The sequence below is a fragment of the Callorhinus ursinus genome, unplaced genomic scaffold (assembly GCF_003265705.2).
Source record: "Callorhinus ursinus isolate GAN/ISIS: 27379988/994484 unplaced genomic scaffold, GSC_fseal_2.0 scaffold10, whole genome shotgun sequence".
Taxonomy (NCBI): Eukaryota; Metazoa; Chordata; class Mammalia; order Carnivora; family Otariidae; genus Callorhinus; species Callorhinus ursinus.
The window spans coordinates 79,193,942-79,213,054 of NW_027397072.1; the positions used below are offsets into that span (position 1 = coordinate 79,193,942).

The window sequence follows — 19,113 nt, forward strand, 5'->3', positions numbered from 1 at the left end:
CACATTGTGACTCCTCTAGATGTTTGCTTGGTAATGCTCTATAATAAAGACAAAACTCATCTGCATTCACAAAAATTATCTAAGTAACAAATACAAAAACCTGAATTACAGAACAGTAATTCATTCCACTTAGAAACACCCACACCATTAATCCAATTACAATTCAGGCTCCAGAAACGGTTGCCTGATACATGGCACCCAGGCACTGGTGAGGTTACCACAGTATTACCAGGTTTAATCTAAAAAGTCCCTCATTCTAATACCAACATGATATATTAGTAATAACAGTGTGAATACACAGAGAAGTCACACATGAGTCAGATGCAAAACATTACCACCCATTTCTGGGTTGGCCCTGTCTGGCTAAACCATCTCATGGAATATGACAGCCAACTCTGATTAGGTCCAATCCTCACAGATGCATGCCAGTGAAAGGGAGAAAGACCAACAGGAAACGATTAAAAGAAGAAAGAAAGAAAACCTAATTTCCTCTGCGTCTGGCCCTTGAGATAAAGAGAAAGCAAGGGAACAAGAAGTCACATAAAAGAATTTCAAAGGAATTTATAAAATGTATTGAATATACCAAAACATAAAAGATCACAGAGAGCAACAAAAGTGAAGTAATTCAGAAAAGCCTGACGTCTAGATCTGTATCACAAATACTTCCACATATACTAGCAACATATGCAACAGAATTGCATATATTGGCAATAAACACACTGCTAATATACATTCTTTCTATACTGTAGTTTTTCAGCCTAGATAAATGGAGTATTCATGAAGTAGCTGTAGTGGAAATATATCACTGGTAATATACATTAATTAGGCAAAAGTGTACATGTATTAAAAAATACAATCTAATTGGCACAAAGAATTTCAAAAAACCACATTTTCTATTTTTATTAGTGTGGGTAAGAAAAAGATATAAAGTTGTGCATTCAGAAAGATTTTCTGATATTATTTGTTGTGTACCTTGAGGATACTAAAAAAATCACAAGTGTCAGATAATGTGAAAAACATGTGAATATGCTTACAAGTGAACACAAGCTAAAAAACAAATGACAACAACAAAAACTACAGAAGGCAGGGACATCAGATCCTCCCAGGTTAATTAGACTCCTGGTCTTTAAAAAAAATATATCCAACTCCCAAAGCAACCAATTTAATAAGGAGAAGGCTAACGATAATGAACCACCTGATATACACGTTAAGGTAACACACCAATTAATCATGAAACAACTTTATCCAAGATTATTGCAATTAAAGCTTAATCAGTGTATTTTTTAAAACCTGCCACATGGACTCAAGTCTAGAGTTACCTCTCACTGTACCATTGAGAGTCACCAACTAAATTTTTACTGATATAAAAATATTAACATATGTAAACTTGCTACAAATTTGGAATTTTTCAAAACTACCTAGAAATGTTAACATTTTCATTATGTATATAGCACATAACAAAAGTATACCCGACACAGTTAGTTCATTTTTTTGAGACAGCAACATTCCACAGCAAATTACTTATACGGAAATAATTACTTTCAGGAAAATCCATGGGAAATTTTACTTCTAATAATTTAAGATCCATTAGTTTAACATGGGAATCGAAAATGACTGGAAAAGCTTTCTTATTTATATTTTATTTGTGAAGCTTTCGTAATAAAAACAATTTTTAGGCAAGACACCCACACACAAATTTTAACATGTTTAATATAGATGAATGACTATCTTCCGCAAAGCAGGGGCTATAACCACTGCTAAAACTCAGCTTTGCAGCATTCCGCAAGGTAGACAAACTTACACCCTGTTGTTGAGCTGTTTGGCTACACTGCTTGGACCTGGCCCAGGTTCCTCAGCTTTGCATGCAGGATTAAAGTTGAGACCTTTCTGCATGTTGGACTGCTTGCTGTACAGCTGATAGGGAATGCAGGACAGCAGTCGTCCAGCTTTGATGCTGAAACAAAAAAGTAACACTAATTTAAGAGTTCGATACTTGGGGAAAATAAGCTTCACGAAAACTCAACGTCTGAAATAATGAAATAATGCGAGTTTTTCACCAAGAGCCACCTCTTTTCCTAGTTTATTTCCTCTCGCTTGGTTTTAGTGGCTCTAATGCAACATCATCTTCCTTAAACACTTAAGAATAAGACATTCTACCCATGAAAAGACACGCTTCTGAACTTTAAAAAGTTAGGGCCCAACAACCTTACAGGAGGGGTAAAAAAATAACTATAGAGGAGGATGACAAAACTACATGCAGAGTTTAAATATTTTAATCATCATGACTTTAATATTTACCACAATTCCCCCTCAAACAATTCATATAGAATCAAGACTTTCTCAAATCTCCTTTCACATATGAAGTATTTCCAGAATAACTAAAATGGATGAGGATTCCCAGTTTCCACACTATGATCTCAGGAAAGGAAACAAACAGGTATGAAAATAGGTATACAACTTCTTGCCCTTTCTCCTACAGGGTACAGAATGTCTTCTTATTACAGATAACTGAGAGTAAACTATTCATTGGTAAGCACCTGAAGACCGAGAATATATTTTCTAATACAATGTTACCTAAAAGTCATTGGGGGATAGTCTGAAATGTGTCTCTTGGCTAGTTAGCCAATTAAGAACAATTTTAGAAGAACTCTGTAGTACTGAGAGAAAAATGTAAATGCTACCAATTAAAAAAAAAAGCCAAATCTATACTAGAAACTAGAGTCATACACATTTTCTATGAAGAATAAATTGAAGAAAGATACGAAAACACAAGAGAAATGAAAAAAATCATAAGGTGAAATCACGATCAACTTTTATTTGAGTTGAATAAGCACTCTAATATTAATACTAAATGTGATTAGAAACGTTTTAACCCATAGAAAGTATGAGCTCTTCATAGTATCATAAGTACCTAACAAATGTGCTAACACATTATAGTCTGGGAGCTTAAAAAGAAAGGGCAAATCTGGCTGGGAACCAGTACCCCCAGCTGGCATGAACTGCAACAATCATCAGCTCTACGTGGCAAACCTAACCATAGGAGGCAGGGTCCCCTGCTACAAAAGACTCAACACACAAAGAACAGCAAAAACAAAATCAGCCTTTAATAACTTAGGACAGGGGTTTTAAACTGTGCTCCATGACACTGTCAGGCTTGATGAGGCAGTGGGGTGAATCGCAGCACCTTCTATCTTCCAAATGTCAACATTAAATTGTCTGAAAAAAAGGGTTATGACAAAAATTTGAAAATCCCTAATTTACAATATACTATATAAAAGGGTAAGATTTGCCAGGCAAGGTTTCGTAAAATAATCTCCTACCTAAAACTAATGCACATAGACTTCTCCATTAAAGGACTCCCCTGCCTCTTAGAAGTGGTGGCCCTATAATCATGCCCACATTAACTCAGGTTTGATGGCACATACACAGACATCAGGGAATTCTACTCAAAGCAAAGTTATCACCCCACACACTTAGACGTGGTAGCTGCTTTTTAAACTTCTCAAACTAAAAATAGGAAAACAATTAAAGAGAAGATGTCATGTACCATTCATTAAATAACTAAAATGTTTAAAATTTTTAGTATAATAAAATCTCATAAAAACACTACTAAGAAAAGATGAACAAGACTGGGATTAGAGTATGAAAGAAAACAGTACTGTGATTGCCCAAAAGGATTCCATGCTAGGACATGTAGACAGTGGGCATTTATTTTATATATTAAGACATATGCTCAGGCTGATCCATTTCCACATGGGCCAATTCATCTATAATAAGCTTAGTTAAATGGCAAAGAGCAGACCTAAATAGGAGTCAGAAAAATCTGGATTCTGAATCCTGCTATTCTTGGGAGAGTTAGCCTTATCAGCTCTGCCTTTTCATATGTAAAATGAAGCAAACAGGACATATAATCAGTTATTTAAAAACAGATGATTAAGCCTGACTTCAAACTGAAATAAAATCCGTTCAAGTGATCTTTAAAACTTACAACTGCCGTAAGTTGCTTTTTCAATTGTATTCTCTCTTTAGTTGTATTCAGGGCAAGAAGGAAGAGCAGGTTAAAAAAAGAAAAAAAGCTATAATGAAAACTACTATTTTCTAAGCAAATCAAGTTCCACCCAGCAAGCATCCTTTTCAGCCCACTTTCCTAATATCTGTGGATCTCTCCCCATTCCCTCCAAAATCAGACTAATATTCTCAGATCCAATTCTAGCCCTAGCATGATGACAGGATTGTCTATACATGACACCACACAGCCCAACTCTGGAATGATACTAACTGCACAGCTCCTTCTTTAAGGAGATACACAGCTAAAAGCCACGTTCAATGATCCTATGTAACGAAGGGACAGGTCATGAGAAAACAGCAAAAGGAATCAATAAGATGTTCCACGGATGGGCCATCAACTTAATCCCCCAAAGTTTAAAAAACCCTTAATCTATAAGATACATTTGGTTTTCTGGAAGTCAAATGTACTTTTTCAAAATGCACTTTTGACATTTCGGAATTAATTTTCCAATACTTGATAATGTTTATAGAATAAAAATAACAAAGGAACTTCTTATATATGATGCCTCTAACAATGGGTCAGGCACTGTGCTAGATACTTTGCATAAATTATTTCTCACCTAATCATAGCATATCAATATTAAGCCTTCTTTTACAAATGAGGATTTTAATATTTTAACTTTTAACTTTCATAAATCTAGCAATTACTCATATATATTATATATCATTTCAAGATATAAATCACAAGTTATGGCTCATCATCAAGGTTCAGATGACCTATTTAAACTTAGGGAGTTGGTATGAATGGCCGATGATTTACAACATCAATTCCAAAACAACAGAAGAACCATAACGTAACAACTAAAAAACTGCTCTTCCTCTCTGTCCCCTCTCCCAGTACACCAGGTCCACAATACCTTGATTTTCTTTTTTCCCCCTTAGCATGTATTAACTTTTAACTTATAATTTACTCATATATTAAGAATATTGTTTTAATGTTTTCTTCAATAGAACATAAGCTCCAAGAGGTAGGGAATGGATCTTTATTTGCTTCACTGATATTTCCCATGTACATAGCCCATCAGAGATGTACAAACATTTGCTGAATGAACACCATGCTGAGCCAACCCCTACCCATCACTGCCTCCTGCTGCTTACTTGAGTCATCTCCCCTAATTCCTGGTAGCTGAGGCTGCAAGAACACTAACATACTTGGTTGCCTAAATTATCAATGTGCGTTTAAAGAGTACAACAGGGGCGCCTGGGTGGCTCAGTTATTAAGCATCTGCCTTCAGCTCGGGTCATGATCCCAGGGTCCTGGGATCGAGCCCTGCATCAGGCTCCCTGCTCAGCGGGAAGCCTGCTTCTCCCTCTCCCACTTCCCCTGCTTGTGTTCTCTCTCTTGCTGTCTCTCTGTCAAATAAATAAATAAAATCTTTAAAAAAAAATAAAAATAAAAAATAAAGAGTACAACAGTATTAACACATTTTTCACCCTTAAGAGGCAATATAAGTGAATAAGTGTTTATAATATAAAAAGTATTCCAATTTTTAAAACTTATTAATTAAAAATTAAACTTACCTTTCCACAATCCATTCTGGCCGAATTACTTTTTCCCCCTTTAATTCTTTAATTTTGGCATTTGGAAGATTTGTGGCAATAATGTGTGTTGTTTTGGATCTGGAATAATACACATGGTATTGCCCTCCATGCAACATCATTAGCTTTCTCAATTCCTCAGCGGAAGGATCTGTAAAATTAATATTAAAGTATGTTAAGACTTTTATATATAAGTAAAGCCCTAGCTGAATAACCCCTTAAAAAGCCCAACTTAAAGAATGTATCATTGATCCACTTCCTCCTGGGCTGTGTTGCCAATGAAAAAAATTGGGAGGTAAATTACAAAGTGATAAGGCTATCTTGCTTTAGCACATCCTCTTTCCTGCTGGTCCACCAACAAAGAAGTCTACTAAGAGATGCCCAGAGCAGAGAAGGACCTCGCGTAATGAATCAAACACTACTAACAGCGGATGTTGTTACTGGTATCTTATGTTTTAAAAAATTAACAACCGTAAAATCATTTGTAGATCAGTTTACAGAGACTCCAATTAATCCTACACCTCCTTTAGAATAATACAATAGTAGATAGGTAAAGTGCTCATACTTACTATGGGCAGACTGACTGTAGGGCTATTAACAGACTTCACTCCTACAAAGTGTAATAGTTTTTATTTTTATTCAAGAAAATATAAGAAAAGTTAACATTATCAGTTTCTTAATATGAACTTGCACCAAAGCCAAAAAATAAAGTTCACCAATGTAAAAAAAAAAAATCACAAAAAAGACTATTTTTTTTTCATTTTTGTTTCAAATTATTTTTCCCTGCTGCCCACCCATCCCTCAATTTTTTTAATAAAACTATAGAAAAATATCTTAAACAAGAATCAGTGTGGTTTATGCTTTCCCATAAAAAGTGTGACTCACTGAAGTTATGTTATAACCAATATTACTAGCATCACATTAAACTAATTATTTTCAATAGCTTGTTTCTTCCACCTATTATACTAATGAAAGCTCTAAATTATACCTTCCTCAAAACAGCTGTACCCCAGGGTGGGGGAAGGGGACATCATGGGACGCTTATAAATCTACTTTGTTATCCAAGCAACAGATTTTTCTTAAGCCCAAGCAATACAGGTCCAAGTATTAGGACAGTTTTAGTGTTCCGAAGAAGAAAAAAAAGTAACAAAGCACATGTAGATATAACAGGTTTGGTCAAATCCTGGTAAATTCTTATAGTGTAGAATTCATCTGATGTTACTGATTGCACATATTGGCACTGCTTAATAGAAATATAATGTAAACCACAAATGCAAGTCACATATATAATATAGGAAGCTCACTAAATATAGTAAAAGGTAAAATTAATTTAAACAATATTTTTAACCTCAAGGAACCAAAACATTATCACTTCAACATCTTCAACATATAATCAACATAAAAAACGGATATTTCACATGATTTTTTTATACTAAGTCTCCAGCATTTACAACATTTGTCAATTTAGACTAGCCACACTTCAAGTGCCTAACTAGGGTTTACCAAACTGGACAGTGCACTAAAAAAGAAAAATGAAAGCAACCTTTAAATAAAATTAATTCAAAATTCATAATGGAAGATTTTCAGAGGTTAGGAATCACAAAAACTACAGCATCACAATGATTTAATGTAAAACAGTAGAAATTAAACAGCTAGCCAGTCAGAAATCTCTAGTTTACTTAATTTCTTTTGCTAAAGATTAAAAAATTTGGCTGACATAATAGTATAAAGTACCAAATTAAAGGCTAAATACAACATAATAACATGGACAGACACTAAATCCAATAGAAAGCAAGGAAATGCAAAAAAGTATTTACAAGTTAATCTACAACTTTCCTAAACCAATTCTAACTGTATTCAATAATTAAACAGCAAACAGGCTGAAAGAACACATTACCTTTGTCTACACATACCTACAAAAGCACTGTCCCCTCTACTGCTTGCTCTCTGAAATCGAATTACTGCAGAAATTTGTAACTGGAAAACCTGCACAATTCACTGGCCTACAGGATGAAATTAAGGAGGCTCCCTGAAGTTCAATTTTGCAAACTCTTGCCTATTCGTCAGTGTGAAGTGAACCATGAAAACCAATCGAATTAAAAGGTACGATCACATGAACTCTGGTGTCAGACCAACCTGGGTTTAACAAGGACTTAACTCCTTTAAGCGTTCTCCTCTTTACAAATAAGTAAGTCTGGCACATAGGAAGTACTCAATATAAAAATTGTTATTACTATAAACCATGACAGCAGAACTCCTTTCAAGTAATGTATGACTTGAGGATCCTGCCCTGGACCTAAAAAAGGTAGTAGAAGACACCACACAACAGTTAGGGCTGACACACAGTAGCCCTAACTTTTCAAACAAACACAGAATTGCCAATAATGCACTAGGGACAGCAGTCGGGAACCACTCTGCCAGCCCAAACAGCCTGGCAGGCACAGTGGCTGGTGGCGGCCCTCATTTTCACAGCTTTTTGTATTTTTAAAATAGTATTTCTCTCTGGCTCTATTTCTTCAGCAATAGAACATTACAAGTTCCAAAAGAATATAAACAACAGCTCTGAAGATTTGCACAATAAATTCATTTTTTGTTTAACACTCTCCTTAAATTCAGCAGATGTGGGCTAGTTAGGGAAAAATGTTTGGAGGACAGTACCCAACCCCATGAAATCTCTAGGACACTAAGCTTTGTGGAACTCCATCCCCGCAATCTACTACACCAGGGAATTTTCTTCCTACTACTAACAACAATATGAAATTACCCTATTTGTTTACTCTTTTGTTGTTGGATTTCCCCCTTGATCGTGTGCACCTTGAGGGCAGGAACCTTGTCTGTTCCATTCACTTCCATATGTCTGGGACAAAGCAGGTGGTTCAGTACACATTTACTGAATTAACTGGCATATCCCATGCATCAAAGCCTCCTGCCTAGAGTTTTCACCCCTCTAGCAAACAAAAGTGGAGTGTAAGTAGTATTACCACTTCAATTCTCAAAATATTTATTCAGTAACTCAACAAATTAGGCCATATAGCACAGGGTCCAGAGCGAGACCGAGTGAGTACAAATCCTAGCTCAATCCCTTGCAAAGTTGTGTGGACCTCAAGGATGTTACTTAACTTTGCAGGGCCTCACTTTTCTCGTATGTAAACCGGGAATAATAGTGCCTCAGAGGGCTGCTGTGGGATTAAGAGCTAAAAATTATAAATTGCTAAGAAAAGAGCCATGCACATAGTAAGAAATATGTGTCAGCTATTACCAGCATCATTATTATTGTTACCATCTCTTATCCCAAAAGCAGAAAGGAGAAAAACTCCCATGGCTGAGGCTGTTCTCTTTCTATAAATCATTTAATTTTTTCAATTTATACTCCCACCTATAAATCCTTCTCTTGTGGCCCACCCTCCAGTACCTTTTCCTTCAAGAAAGTCCTTGATGTACTTGCAAGGATAAGAAAACAAAATGAAAAATCAAACAAAACAAAAGAAATATTCAGAGAAACTTTATCCCCCAAATCTTTACAACCGATGTGACCCTCTAGAGAATGTCAGAACTAAAAAAGCTTTTAGAGATCTCATAACCACTTCACTTTCCTTATTAGTATAAACAAGCTTAATCAAGTTAAACCAACTAGACCAATTCAAACAGTAGATAAAATTATCCCTCAATCCTCATTATACATCCTCACTGAACATATTATTTTTAAATACATTAGAATATAAAAGAGTTAACTTAATCACCAACAAAAATCAACACCATAGATTTCCAATGACAACTTGGTGAAGACCCTTTAAAGAAAAGAAGAGTGTCTCTGAGGGTCAGCAGCTCCCAAAAATGACTACCAGAGGAAAAGAAAAAACACTGGCTCTAACAAAAGATTTTTTTAAAGGCACATGTGCCAACTGAATGATTTCCCCTGAAGATACACTAAATTTTTCAATAAGCAAGTTATTATTCATCAATGTACTTAAGGTTTCTTATAAATAGCATCAACTTTAGGCAGATTAATTTGTAGAAAAATAAAGATCACAGAGACTAAGGTAACTCTCCGAAGTCACATGCAGCTGGTGGGACAGCCACAATTCCGGCCCAGGTTCTGTCTCCAACCACTCATACTCGATCAACTTTTTAACATGCTGCTACCCTGGATAGAAAGGCCTGGTTTCCAGCTGCAGTGTGACACTGAAAAGCTGTAACATCTCAGGCAACTGATTCATCCCACTTAGCCTCAGTTTCCTCTTTACAAAATGAGAAGCTAAACTAGATGATACTTAAGATTCCTTACAAAGCTACTGTGTAATTCTGTGCACTAAAACCATTACTGCCAGCAAACAAAACTTGAAGACTATTTCACAAGTGAGAGAAAACAAAGCAGGTCACTCAATTTTATGGATAAAGAAACTAAAGCAGAAAAATGTAAACAAGTAGGGGCGCCTGGGTGGCTCAGTCGTTAAGCGTCTGCCTTCGACTCAGGTCATGGTCCCAGGGTCCTGGGATCGAGCCCTGCATCAGGCTCCCTGCTCAGTGGGAAGCCTGCTTCTTCCTCTCCCACTCCCCCTGCTTGTGTTCCCTCTCTCGCTTTGTCTGTCAAATAAATAAAATCTTTTAAAAAAATACGTATGTATGTTAGCAAGACATTGGAAAAAGGTCACTAACTCACATATCTTGATTATCTAATAAACCACAATGTCTTGTACATATTACAGGTATAAAATTCAGTAAGTTTAGGTCAAGTACTATAAAGTCCTTAAAAGCAAATATTGTCTCTACTGTGGCCAACGTATAAGGGAAACACAATGAACTGGAGATCAAAAGTCCTGAGTTCAGTCTGGCTCTGCCAAAATTAACAAGTTTCTACTATTTTTATGGTTTAGTGTGACAGAGGTCAAATGGGATTATTGGAGCAAATGAATCCTAAGGTTTCCTTCAGACTTAAATTATTATGAAATCTATTTGGCTTCCAGACAAATTTTCTATCACTGCCTCATGTTCAATTACCAGGAGCTTCGATCACATTAAATACCATCACAGAAAGAAAAAAAAAAAGTCAGTATTATATAACCAAGTCTACAACCCATCAAAAAGTCAGTAATAGTGCTTTTGATGACCTGGTTAAAATAAACCATCTTTTATGTGTATTTTACCAGATTCCCTGCTCAACTGAGTTTATCCTCTGTAAGCAAGTTCTATATCTGATCCTATTATATGCTAACAATATTTGTGAAGAGGGAAAGACTTAAGGGGTCTTTGCTTCTATTAATCTCTCAACAAGCAATACTGTCAATGTTTTCATTTACATATATGTAGGTATTATATATTTAAGTGAATCTATGTGTGTAGAATCATACATCCCAAAACGTCTACATCAAACCCCAAACTGTCCATTAAAATACAGGCACAGAAGATCCAAGACATCTGAAAAAAAATGTAACTAGTCTACTCTTTTCATTTGCGGCTTTCCTACTGAGGCAACGCAGTGGTGGTTTGAAACATGACACAGGATCAGTATGCTCAGAAAATTTCCTCTATGACAGAGCAATATGACAGTCATTTTTACTAGCAATAATCCTAAATACCTGATACAGAAATTTAAGATTAGATGCCAATTTCCCTAAGCCATTATATTTAACAAAATATGCTTTTTAAGATATATAATACTTGGCATATCCTGTTAAAGAGTAAGTGCTCTCAACACATATTTACTGAACAAAATAACAAGGGTAAATTTTTATACATGATAATAAAACTTGAAAATTTCATTTTTTTCGTTCCCATGGTCAGTAGACATGTGTGTCCGTTCTAGTGGCACCAATATATATGTCAATTTTATTTAAAAATACCCACCTCAGGGCACCTGGGTGGCTCAGTCATTAAGCGTCTGTCTTCAGCTCAGGTCATGATCTCAGGGTCCTGGGATCGAGCCCCACATCAGGCTCCTTGCTCGGCGGGAAGCCTGCTTCTCCCTCTGCCTGTCGCTCCCCCTGCTTGTGCTCTCTCTCTCCCCCGCTCTCCCCAATAAATAAAATCTTTAAAAACAAAACAAAAACATCCACCACTTTGCAGAGCAAAAATAAAACTGTCATTAGCTGCTTTTTTTTTTTTTTAAAGATTTCATTTATTTGACAGAGAGAGATAGAGCGAGAGAGGGAACACAAGCAGGGGGAGTGGGAGAGGAAGAAGCAGGGGGAGTATGAGAGGGAGAAGCAGGGAAAGTGGGAAAGGGAGAAGCAGGCTTCCCGCTGAGCAGGGAACCCCATGCGGGACTCGATCCCAGGACTCTGGGATCATAACCTGAGCCTAAGGCAGACACTTAATGACTGAGCCACCCAGGCCCCTTCATTAGCTACTTTATAACCAACCATAAGCAGGTAAAAAACTGAGGAAAGAAAATAGACATGAATTTAGGGCCTATTCCAGTCAGGTCCTTGACCAATACCTTATTTCACTTACTCCTCATCACCAGTGATTCCAACACTGGAACCAAACAGTAGAGTCTTGGCATCACAAGTCCTGTGTGCGATTATTAACTTTATTTCAATACTATTCTTACCTGAAAACATGCATTTTTCGGGATTATTTGCAGAACCATTTCCTAACTAAAGCATTGTCACACGATTTTAGTGCCCAGGTTTTGTTATGAAGGTGCTGGTGCTGTTGTCACAGACTACTTTAAACGTCATGTACTCATGTGGCATATATATACAATGACGTATTATTCAGCCTTAAAAAAGCCAAGTTCTAATACATGCTATAACCTTGGGAACCTTGAACCATTTATTATGCTAAATAAACTAGTGACAAAAAAAAAACAAACACTGTATGATTCTACTTCTTTGAGGTATCTCATAGTCAAATTCACAGCAACATAAAGTAGAACGGCGGTTGCGGGGCGGGGGGAGAGGAAATGGAGAGTTATTTAATGGATATAGCATTTACAAGATAAAGAAGCTCTGGGGATTGGTTGTACAACAAGGTGGCTATACTTGACACTACTATACACTTTAAAAATAAAGTGGTAAACTTTATGTGTAATATGCCATAATCAAAAATTTAAAAAAAAAGCAAACCACATTTTGACAGCCATGCTTAAGATAAAAGAATATGCAATGTACCAGTTAGTACCACATCCATATTGTAAACAGGAATTTAGTTTTAGCAAAACAATATCATTCATATACTAACTTCAATTTTATTTTATCTTTAATTTTATTCACATTTAATTTTCAATTCTGCAAAACCTATAATTGTAAGAGCTTGATAGAACATTATTACTACTACCACTTTAGAGCTGGCTTGTGAAAATCAGATGAAAATCTCAGCTTTGAGATATGGGATTAGCTAATAAGTGACAAAGACCTAGAATTAAATTAAAATCCAAGCCTTGATTTCTGCTCCCATGCTCCTTCTCCAACTTACTGCCTCTCAATAAAATCTACATTCTATATTTCAGAAAAAAGTTTCAGAAAAAGATCAATGAAGATAATGGGAGCCATTTGCAGACTAAAAATTTCTATATTAATCCTAGAGTCAGCACACATTCAATCAACTTTCCCAAAGTTTTTTTTTTTTTAAAGATTTATTTGGGGGAGCGAGTAAAGGAAGAGAGAGAATCCTCAAGCAGACTCTGCTGAGCGCGGAGCCTGATGTGGGGCCCGATCCCAGGATCAAGGTCATGACCTGAGCTGAAACCAAGTCGGATGCTCAACTGACTGAGCCACCAGGCACCTCTAACTTTTCCAAACTTCTTAAAGCTTTGCCATTGTAATTGGAGAAGTGGTATTTGCTACATGAAAACTTAGTAGAAATATTTCAACTACAATAAAACCATGAAGGTTTCCTATTACATCCTTTTAAGCCAAAATTATTAACTCCTTCAACATCCAGAACAAGGGTCTGTTATAAAGAAGACCAATTTCGAATAAAAGGCATGTAAAATAATAACATTTTCAAGTTTTAATAAATTTAAAATCAGGTTCTAAAACTTACAGCTTAAACATATACTTCTTTCTTTTCTATGTGCATTTATGTATCCTTTCTTCAAAAAACACAAGTTCCATCAAAGAACAACTGATCAAAAAGAAAATTCTTCACATAAACTGTTTCTCAGGAGTAGGACTATACAATTTAAGAAGTTTACAAGTATTTTGGAAAGAAAGTTCTGCAAACGTATAACAATATCCAAAGCCTAGTGATTGGAGAGGAAATGTATACCTACATGGAGGTTAGTGTGTACTACATATGGCATATCCTGTTGGCATATGGCATATTGTGCAGTACATTTCACAATATTTCAATTCAGGACTTAAGAACACAGGTGGTTAAACTTCTGGGTGACAGAAAGTAGAAGGTTAAATTGAACAAGAGACAAAGTAATCTGGGCCAAAAAATACCTCAATGAGTAAATCAGACAGTGAAAATTGATGTTCACATTTTTATTTATTTTGTGCTTTGAGATAAACTATTTTTTATTAACATAAAGTATTATTTGTTTCAGTGGTACAGGTCTGTGATTCGTCTTACACAATTCACAGCGCTCACCATAGCACATACCCTCCCCAATGTCTATCACCCAGCCACCCCATCCCTCCCACCCCCCACCACTCCAGCAACCCTCAGTTTGTTTCCTGAGATTAAGAATCCCTTAAGGTTTGTCTCGATCTCTGGTTTAATCTTGTTTCGTTTTTCCCTCCCTTCCCCTGTGATCCTCTGCCTTTCTCTGATGGACTTATTTCGCTTAGCATTAATACCCTCTACTTCCATCCACGTCGTTGCAAATGGCAGGTTTCATTTTTTGATGGCTGCTTAATATTCCTGTGTGTGTGTGTGTGTGTGTGTGTGTGTGTGTGTGTGTGTGTGTGTGTGTATCACATCCTTTTTATCCATTCATCTGTTGGATGGACATCTAGGCTCTTTCTATAGTTTGGCTATTTAAACATTGCTGCTATAAACATCGCGGTGCACAAACCCCTTCGGATCCCTACATTTGTATCGTTGGGGTAAAGAGCCAGTAGTGCAATTTCTGGGTCATAAGGTAGCTCTATTTTCAACTTTTTGAGGAACCTCCATACTGTTTTCCAGAGTGACTGCACCAGCTTGCATTCCCACCAACAGTGTAGGAGGGTTCGCCCTTCTCCACATCCCCCTCAACATCTGTCGGTTCCTGACTTGTTAATTTTAGCCATTCTGACTGCTGTTAGGTAGTATCTCACTGAGATTTTGATTTGGATTTCCCTGATGCCGAGTGATGTTGAGCACTTTTTCATGTGTCTGTTGGCCATTTGGATGTCTTCTCTGCAGAAATGTCTGTTCATGTCTTCTGCCCATTTCTTGATTGGACTATTTATTCTTTGGGTGTTGAGTTTGATAAATTCTTTACAGATTTTGGATACAAACCTCTTATCTGATATGTTATTTGCAAATATCTTCTCCCATTCTGTCGGTTGTCTTTTGGTTTTACTGGCTGTTTCCTCTGCTATGCAAAAGCTTTTTATCTTGATGAAGTCCCAATAGTTCATTCCGCCCTTGCTTCCCTTGCCTTTGGTGATGTGTCTAGGAAGAAGCTGCTGTGGCTGAGGTAAAAGACGTTGCTGCCTGTGTTCTCAAGGGTTTTAAGGGATTCCTGTCTCACATTTAGGTCTTTCATCCATTTTGAGTCTACTTTTGTGTATGGTGTAAGGAAATGGTCCAGATTCATTCTTCTGCATGTGGCTGTCCAATTCTCCCAACACCATTTGTTGAAGAGACTGTCTTTTTTCCATTGGACATTCTTTCCTGCTTTGTCAAAGATTAGTTGACCATAGAGTTGAGGGTCCATTTCTGGGCTCTCTATTCTGTTCTCTTGATCTATGTGTCTGTTTTTTTGCCAGTACCATACTGTCTTGATGATTACAGCTTTGTAATAGACCTCGAAGTCCGGAATTGTGATGCCACCAGGTTGGCTTTTCTTTTTCAATATTCCTCTGGCTATTTGGGGGTCTTTTCTGGTTCCATACAAATTTTAGGATTATTTGTTCCATTTCCCTGAAAAAAGTTGATGATATTTTGATAGGGATTGCATTAAATGTGTAGACTGCTCTAGGTAGCATAGACATTTTCACAGTATTTGTTCTTTCAATGCATGAGCATGGAACGTTTTTCCATTTCTTTGTGTCTTCCTCAATTTCTTTCATGACTATTTTATTGTTTTCTGAGTACAGATTCTTTGCCTCTTTGGTTAGATTTATTCCTAGGTATCTTATGGTTTTGGGTGCAATTGTAAATGGGATTGACTCCTTAATTTCTCTTTCTTCTGTCTTGTTGGTGTATAGAAATGCAACTGATTTCTGTGCATTGATTTTATGTCCTGCCACTCTACTGAATTCCTGTATGAGTTCTAGTAGTTTTGGGGTAGAGTATTTTGGGTTTTCCATATAAAGTATCATATCATCTGCAAAGAGTAAGAGTTTGACTTCTTCTTTGCCAATTCGGATGCCTTTTATTTCTTTTTGTTGGCTCATTGCCAAGGCTAGGACTTCTAGTACTATGTTGAATAGCAGTGGTGATAGTGGACATCCCTGCTGTGTTCCTGACCTTAGGGGAAAAGCTGTTTTTCCCACTGAGAATGATATTCACTGTGGGGTTTTCATAGATGGCTTTTATGATATTGAAGTATGTACCCTATATCCCTTTTAATCAACAAAGGATGCTGTACTTTGTCAAATGCTTTTTCTGCATGAGGATCATATGGTTCTTGGTCTTTTCTTTCTTCTATTTCTTTATTAATGTATGGTATCACACCAATTGATTTGCAGATGTTGAACCAATCTTGCAGCCCAGGAATAAATCCCACTTGGTCGTGGTGAATAATCCTTTTAATGTACTGGTGGATCTTGCTGGCGAGTATTTTGGTGAGAATTTTTGCATCCATATTCATCAGGGATATTGGTAATTCTCCTTTTTGATGGGGTCGTTGTCTGATTTTGGGATCAAGGTAATGCTGGCCTCATAAAATGAGTTTGGAAGTTTTCCATTTCTATTTTTTGGAACAGTTTCAGAAGAATAGGTATTAATTCTTCTTTATTTTTTTTTAAAGATTTTATTTATTTATTTGAGAGAGAGAGAATGAGAGAGAGAGAGCACATCAGAGGGGATAGGGTCAGAGGGAGAAGCAGACTCCCTGCCGAGGAGGGAGCCCGATGCGGGACTCGATAACTGGGACTCCAGGATCATGACCTGAGCCGAAGGCAGTCGCTTAACCAACTGAGCCACCCAGGCGCCCGGTATTAATTCTTCTTTAAATGTTTGGTAGAATTCCCCTGGGAAGTCATCTGGCCCTGGGCTCTTGTTTTTGGGAGATTTTTGATTACTGCTTCAAATTCCTTACTGGTTATGCATCTGTTCAGGTTTTCTATTTCGTCCTGTTTCAGTTGTTTATATGTCTCCAGAAATGCATCCATGTCATCCAGATTATCTAATTTGCTGGTATATAGTTGCTCATGTGTTCTTATAATTGTATTTCTTTGGTGTTGGTTGTGATCTCTCCTCTTTCATGATTTTATTTATTTGGGTCATTTTTCTTTTTGATAAGTCTGGCCAGGGGTTTATCAATCTTATTAATTCCTTCAAAGAACCAGCTCCTAGTTTCATTGATCTGTTCTACTGTTCTTTTGGTTTCTATTTCATTGATTTCTGCTCTGATCTTTATCATTTCTCTTCTCTTGCTGGGTTTAGGCTTTATTTGCTGTTCTTTCTCCAGCTCCTTTAGGTGTAGGATTAGGTTGTGTATTTGAGACTTTTCTTGTTTCTTAAGAAAGGCTTGTATTGCTGTATACTTTCCTCTCAGGACTGCCTTTGCTGCATCCCAAAGATTTTGAACAGTTGTGTTTTCATTTTCATGGGTTTCCATGAATTTTTTAAATTCTTCTTTAATTTCCTGGTTGACCCATTCTTTTAGTAGGATGCTCTTTAGCCTCCATGTATTTGAGTTCTTTCCGACTTTTCTGAGTTCTAGTTTCAAAGCATTGTGGTCCAAAAATATGCAGGGAATGATGCCAATCTTTTGGTACCGGTTGAGAGCTGATTTGTGACCCAGGATGTGATCTATTCTGGAAAACGTTCCATGGGCACTAGAGAAGAATGTGTATTCTGTTGCTTTGGGATGGAATGTTCTGAATATATCTGTGAAGTCCATCTGGTCCAGTGTGTCATTTAAAGCCTTTATTTCCTTGTTGATCTTTTGCTTAGATGATCTGTCCATTTCAGGGGGGGGATGTTGAAGTCCCCTATTACTATATTATTGTCGATGTGTTTCTTTGATTTTGTTATTAATTGGCTTATATAATTGGCTGCTCCCTTGTTAGGGGCATAGATACTTAAAATTGTTAGATCTTCTTGTTGGAGAGACCCTTTAAGTATGATGTAGTGTCCTTCCTCATCTCTTATTACAGTCTTTGGTTTAACATCTAATTTGTCTGGTATAACGATTGCACCCCCCCCCCAGCTTTCTTTTGGTGTCCGTTAGCATGGTAAATGGTTTTTGACCCCCTCACTTTCGATCTGGAGGGGTCTTTGGGTCTAAAATGAATCTCTTGCAGGCAGCATATCAATGGGTCTTGTTTTTTTATTCAATCTGATACCCTGTGTCTTTTGACTGGGGCATTTAGCCCATTTACATTCAAGGTAACTATTGAAAGATATGAATTTAGTGCCATTGTATTGCCTGTAAGTTGACTGTTACTGTATATTGTCTCTATTCCTTTCTGGTCTATGTTACTTTTAGGCTCTCTCCTTTCAGTATTTCTTGTAGGGCTGGTTTGGTGATCACAAATTCTTTTAGTTTTTGTTTGTCCTGGAAGCTTTTTCTCTCTCCTATTTTCAATGACAGCCTAGCTTGATACAGTATTCTTGGCTGTCTATTTTCCTCTTTTAGTGCTCTGAATGTATCATGCCAGTCCTTTCTGGCCTGCCAGGTCTCTGTGGATAAGTCTGCTGTCAATCTGTATGTTTCTACCGTTGTAGGTTACAGACTTCTTCTCCTGAGCTGCTTTCAGGATTTTCTCTTTGTCTCTGAGACTTGTGAGTTTTACTATTAGATGGTGGGGTGCTGACCTATTTTTATTGATTTTGAGAAGAGTTCTCTGTGCCTCCTGGATTTTGATGCCTGTTTCCTTCTCCAAATTAGGGGAATTCTCGTCTATAATTTGCTCCAATATACCTTCTGCCCTTCTCTTTCTTCTTCTTCTGGGATCCCAATTATTGTAATATTGTTTTGTCTTATGGTATCACTTATCTCCCGAATTCTGCCCTTGTGATCCAGTAGTTTATCTCTCTTTTTCTCTGCTTCTTTATTCGTCATCATATGGTCTTCTCATACTAATTCTCTCTCCTGCCTCATTCATCCTAGCAGTTAGAGCCTCCATTTTTATTGCACCTCTAATAGCCTTTTTGATTTCGACTTAGATTTTAGTTCATTTCTCCAGAAAGGGATTCTCTAGTATCTTCAATGCTTTTGTCAAGCCCAGCTAGTAT

General features: G+C 36.9%; 1 protein-coding gene across 1 annotated transcript in view; it reads right to left on the reverse strand.

The window, feature by feature from the left end:
* REV1 (REV1 DNA directed polymerase) overlaps positions 1-19,113 on the reverse strand; it is a 100,565-nt gene that overhangs the window by 35,499 nt on the left and 45,953 nt on the right. The window contains exons 4-5 of the mRNA XM_025869001.2: positions 5,590-5,758; positions 1,802-1,954 (exon numbers count right to left, since the gene is read on the reverse strand). Of these exons, the coding sequence (XP_025724786.1) occupies positions 1,802-1,954; positions 5,590-5,758 (322 nt within the window). The remainder of the gene's footprint in view (positions 1-1,801; positions 1,955-5,589; positions 5,759-19,113) is intronic.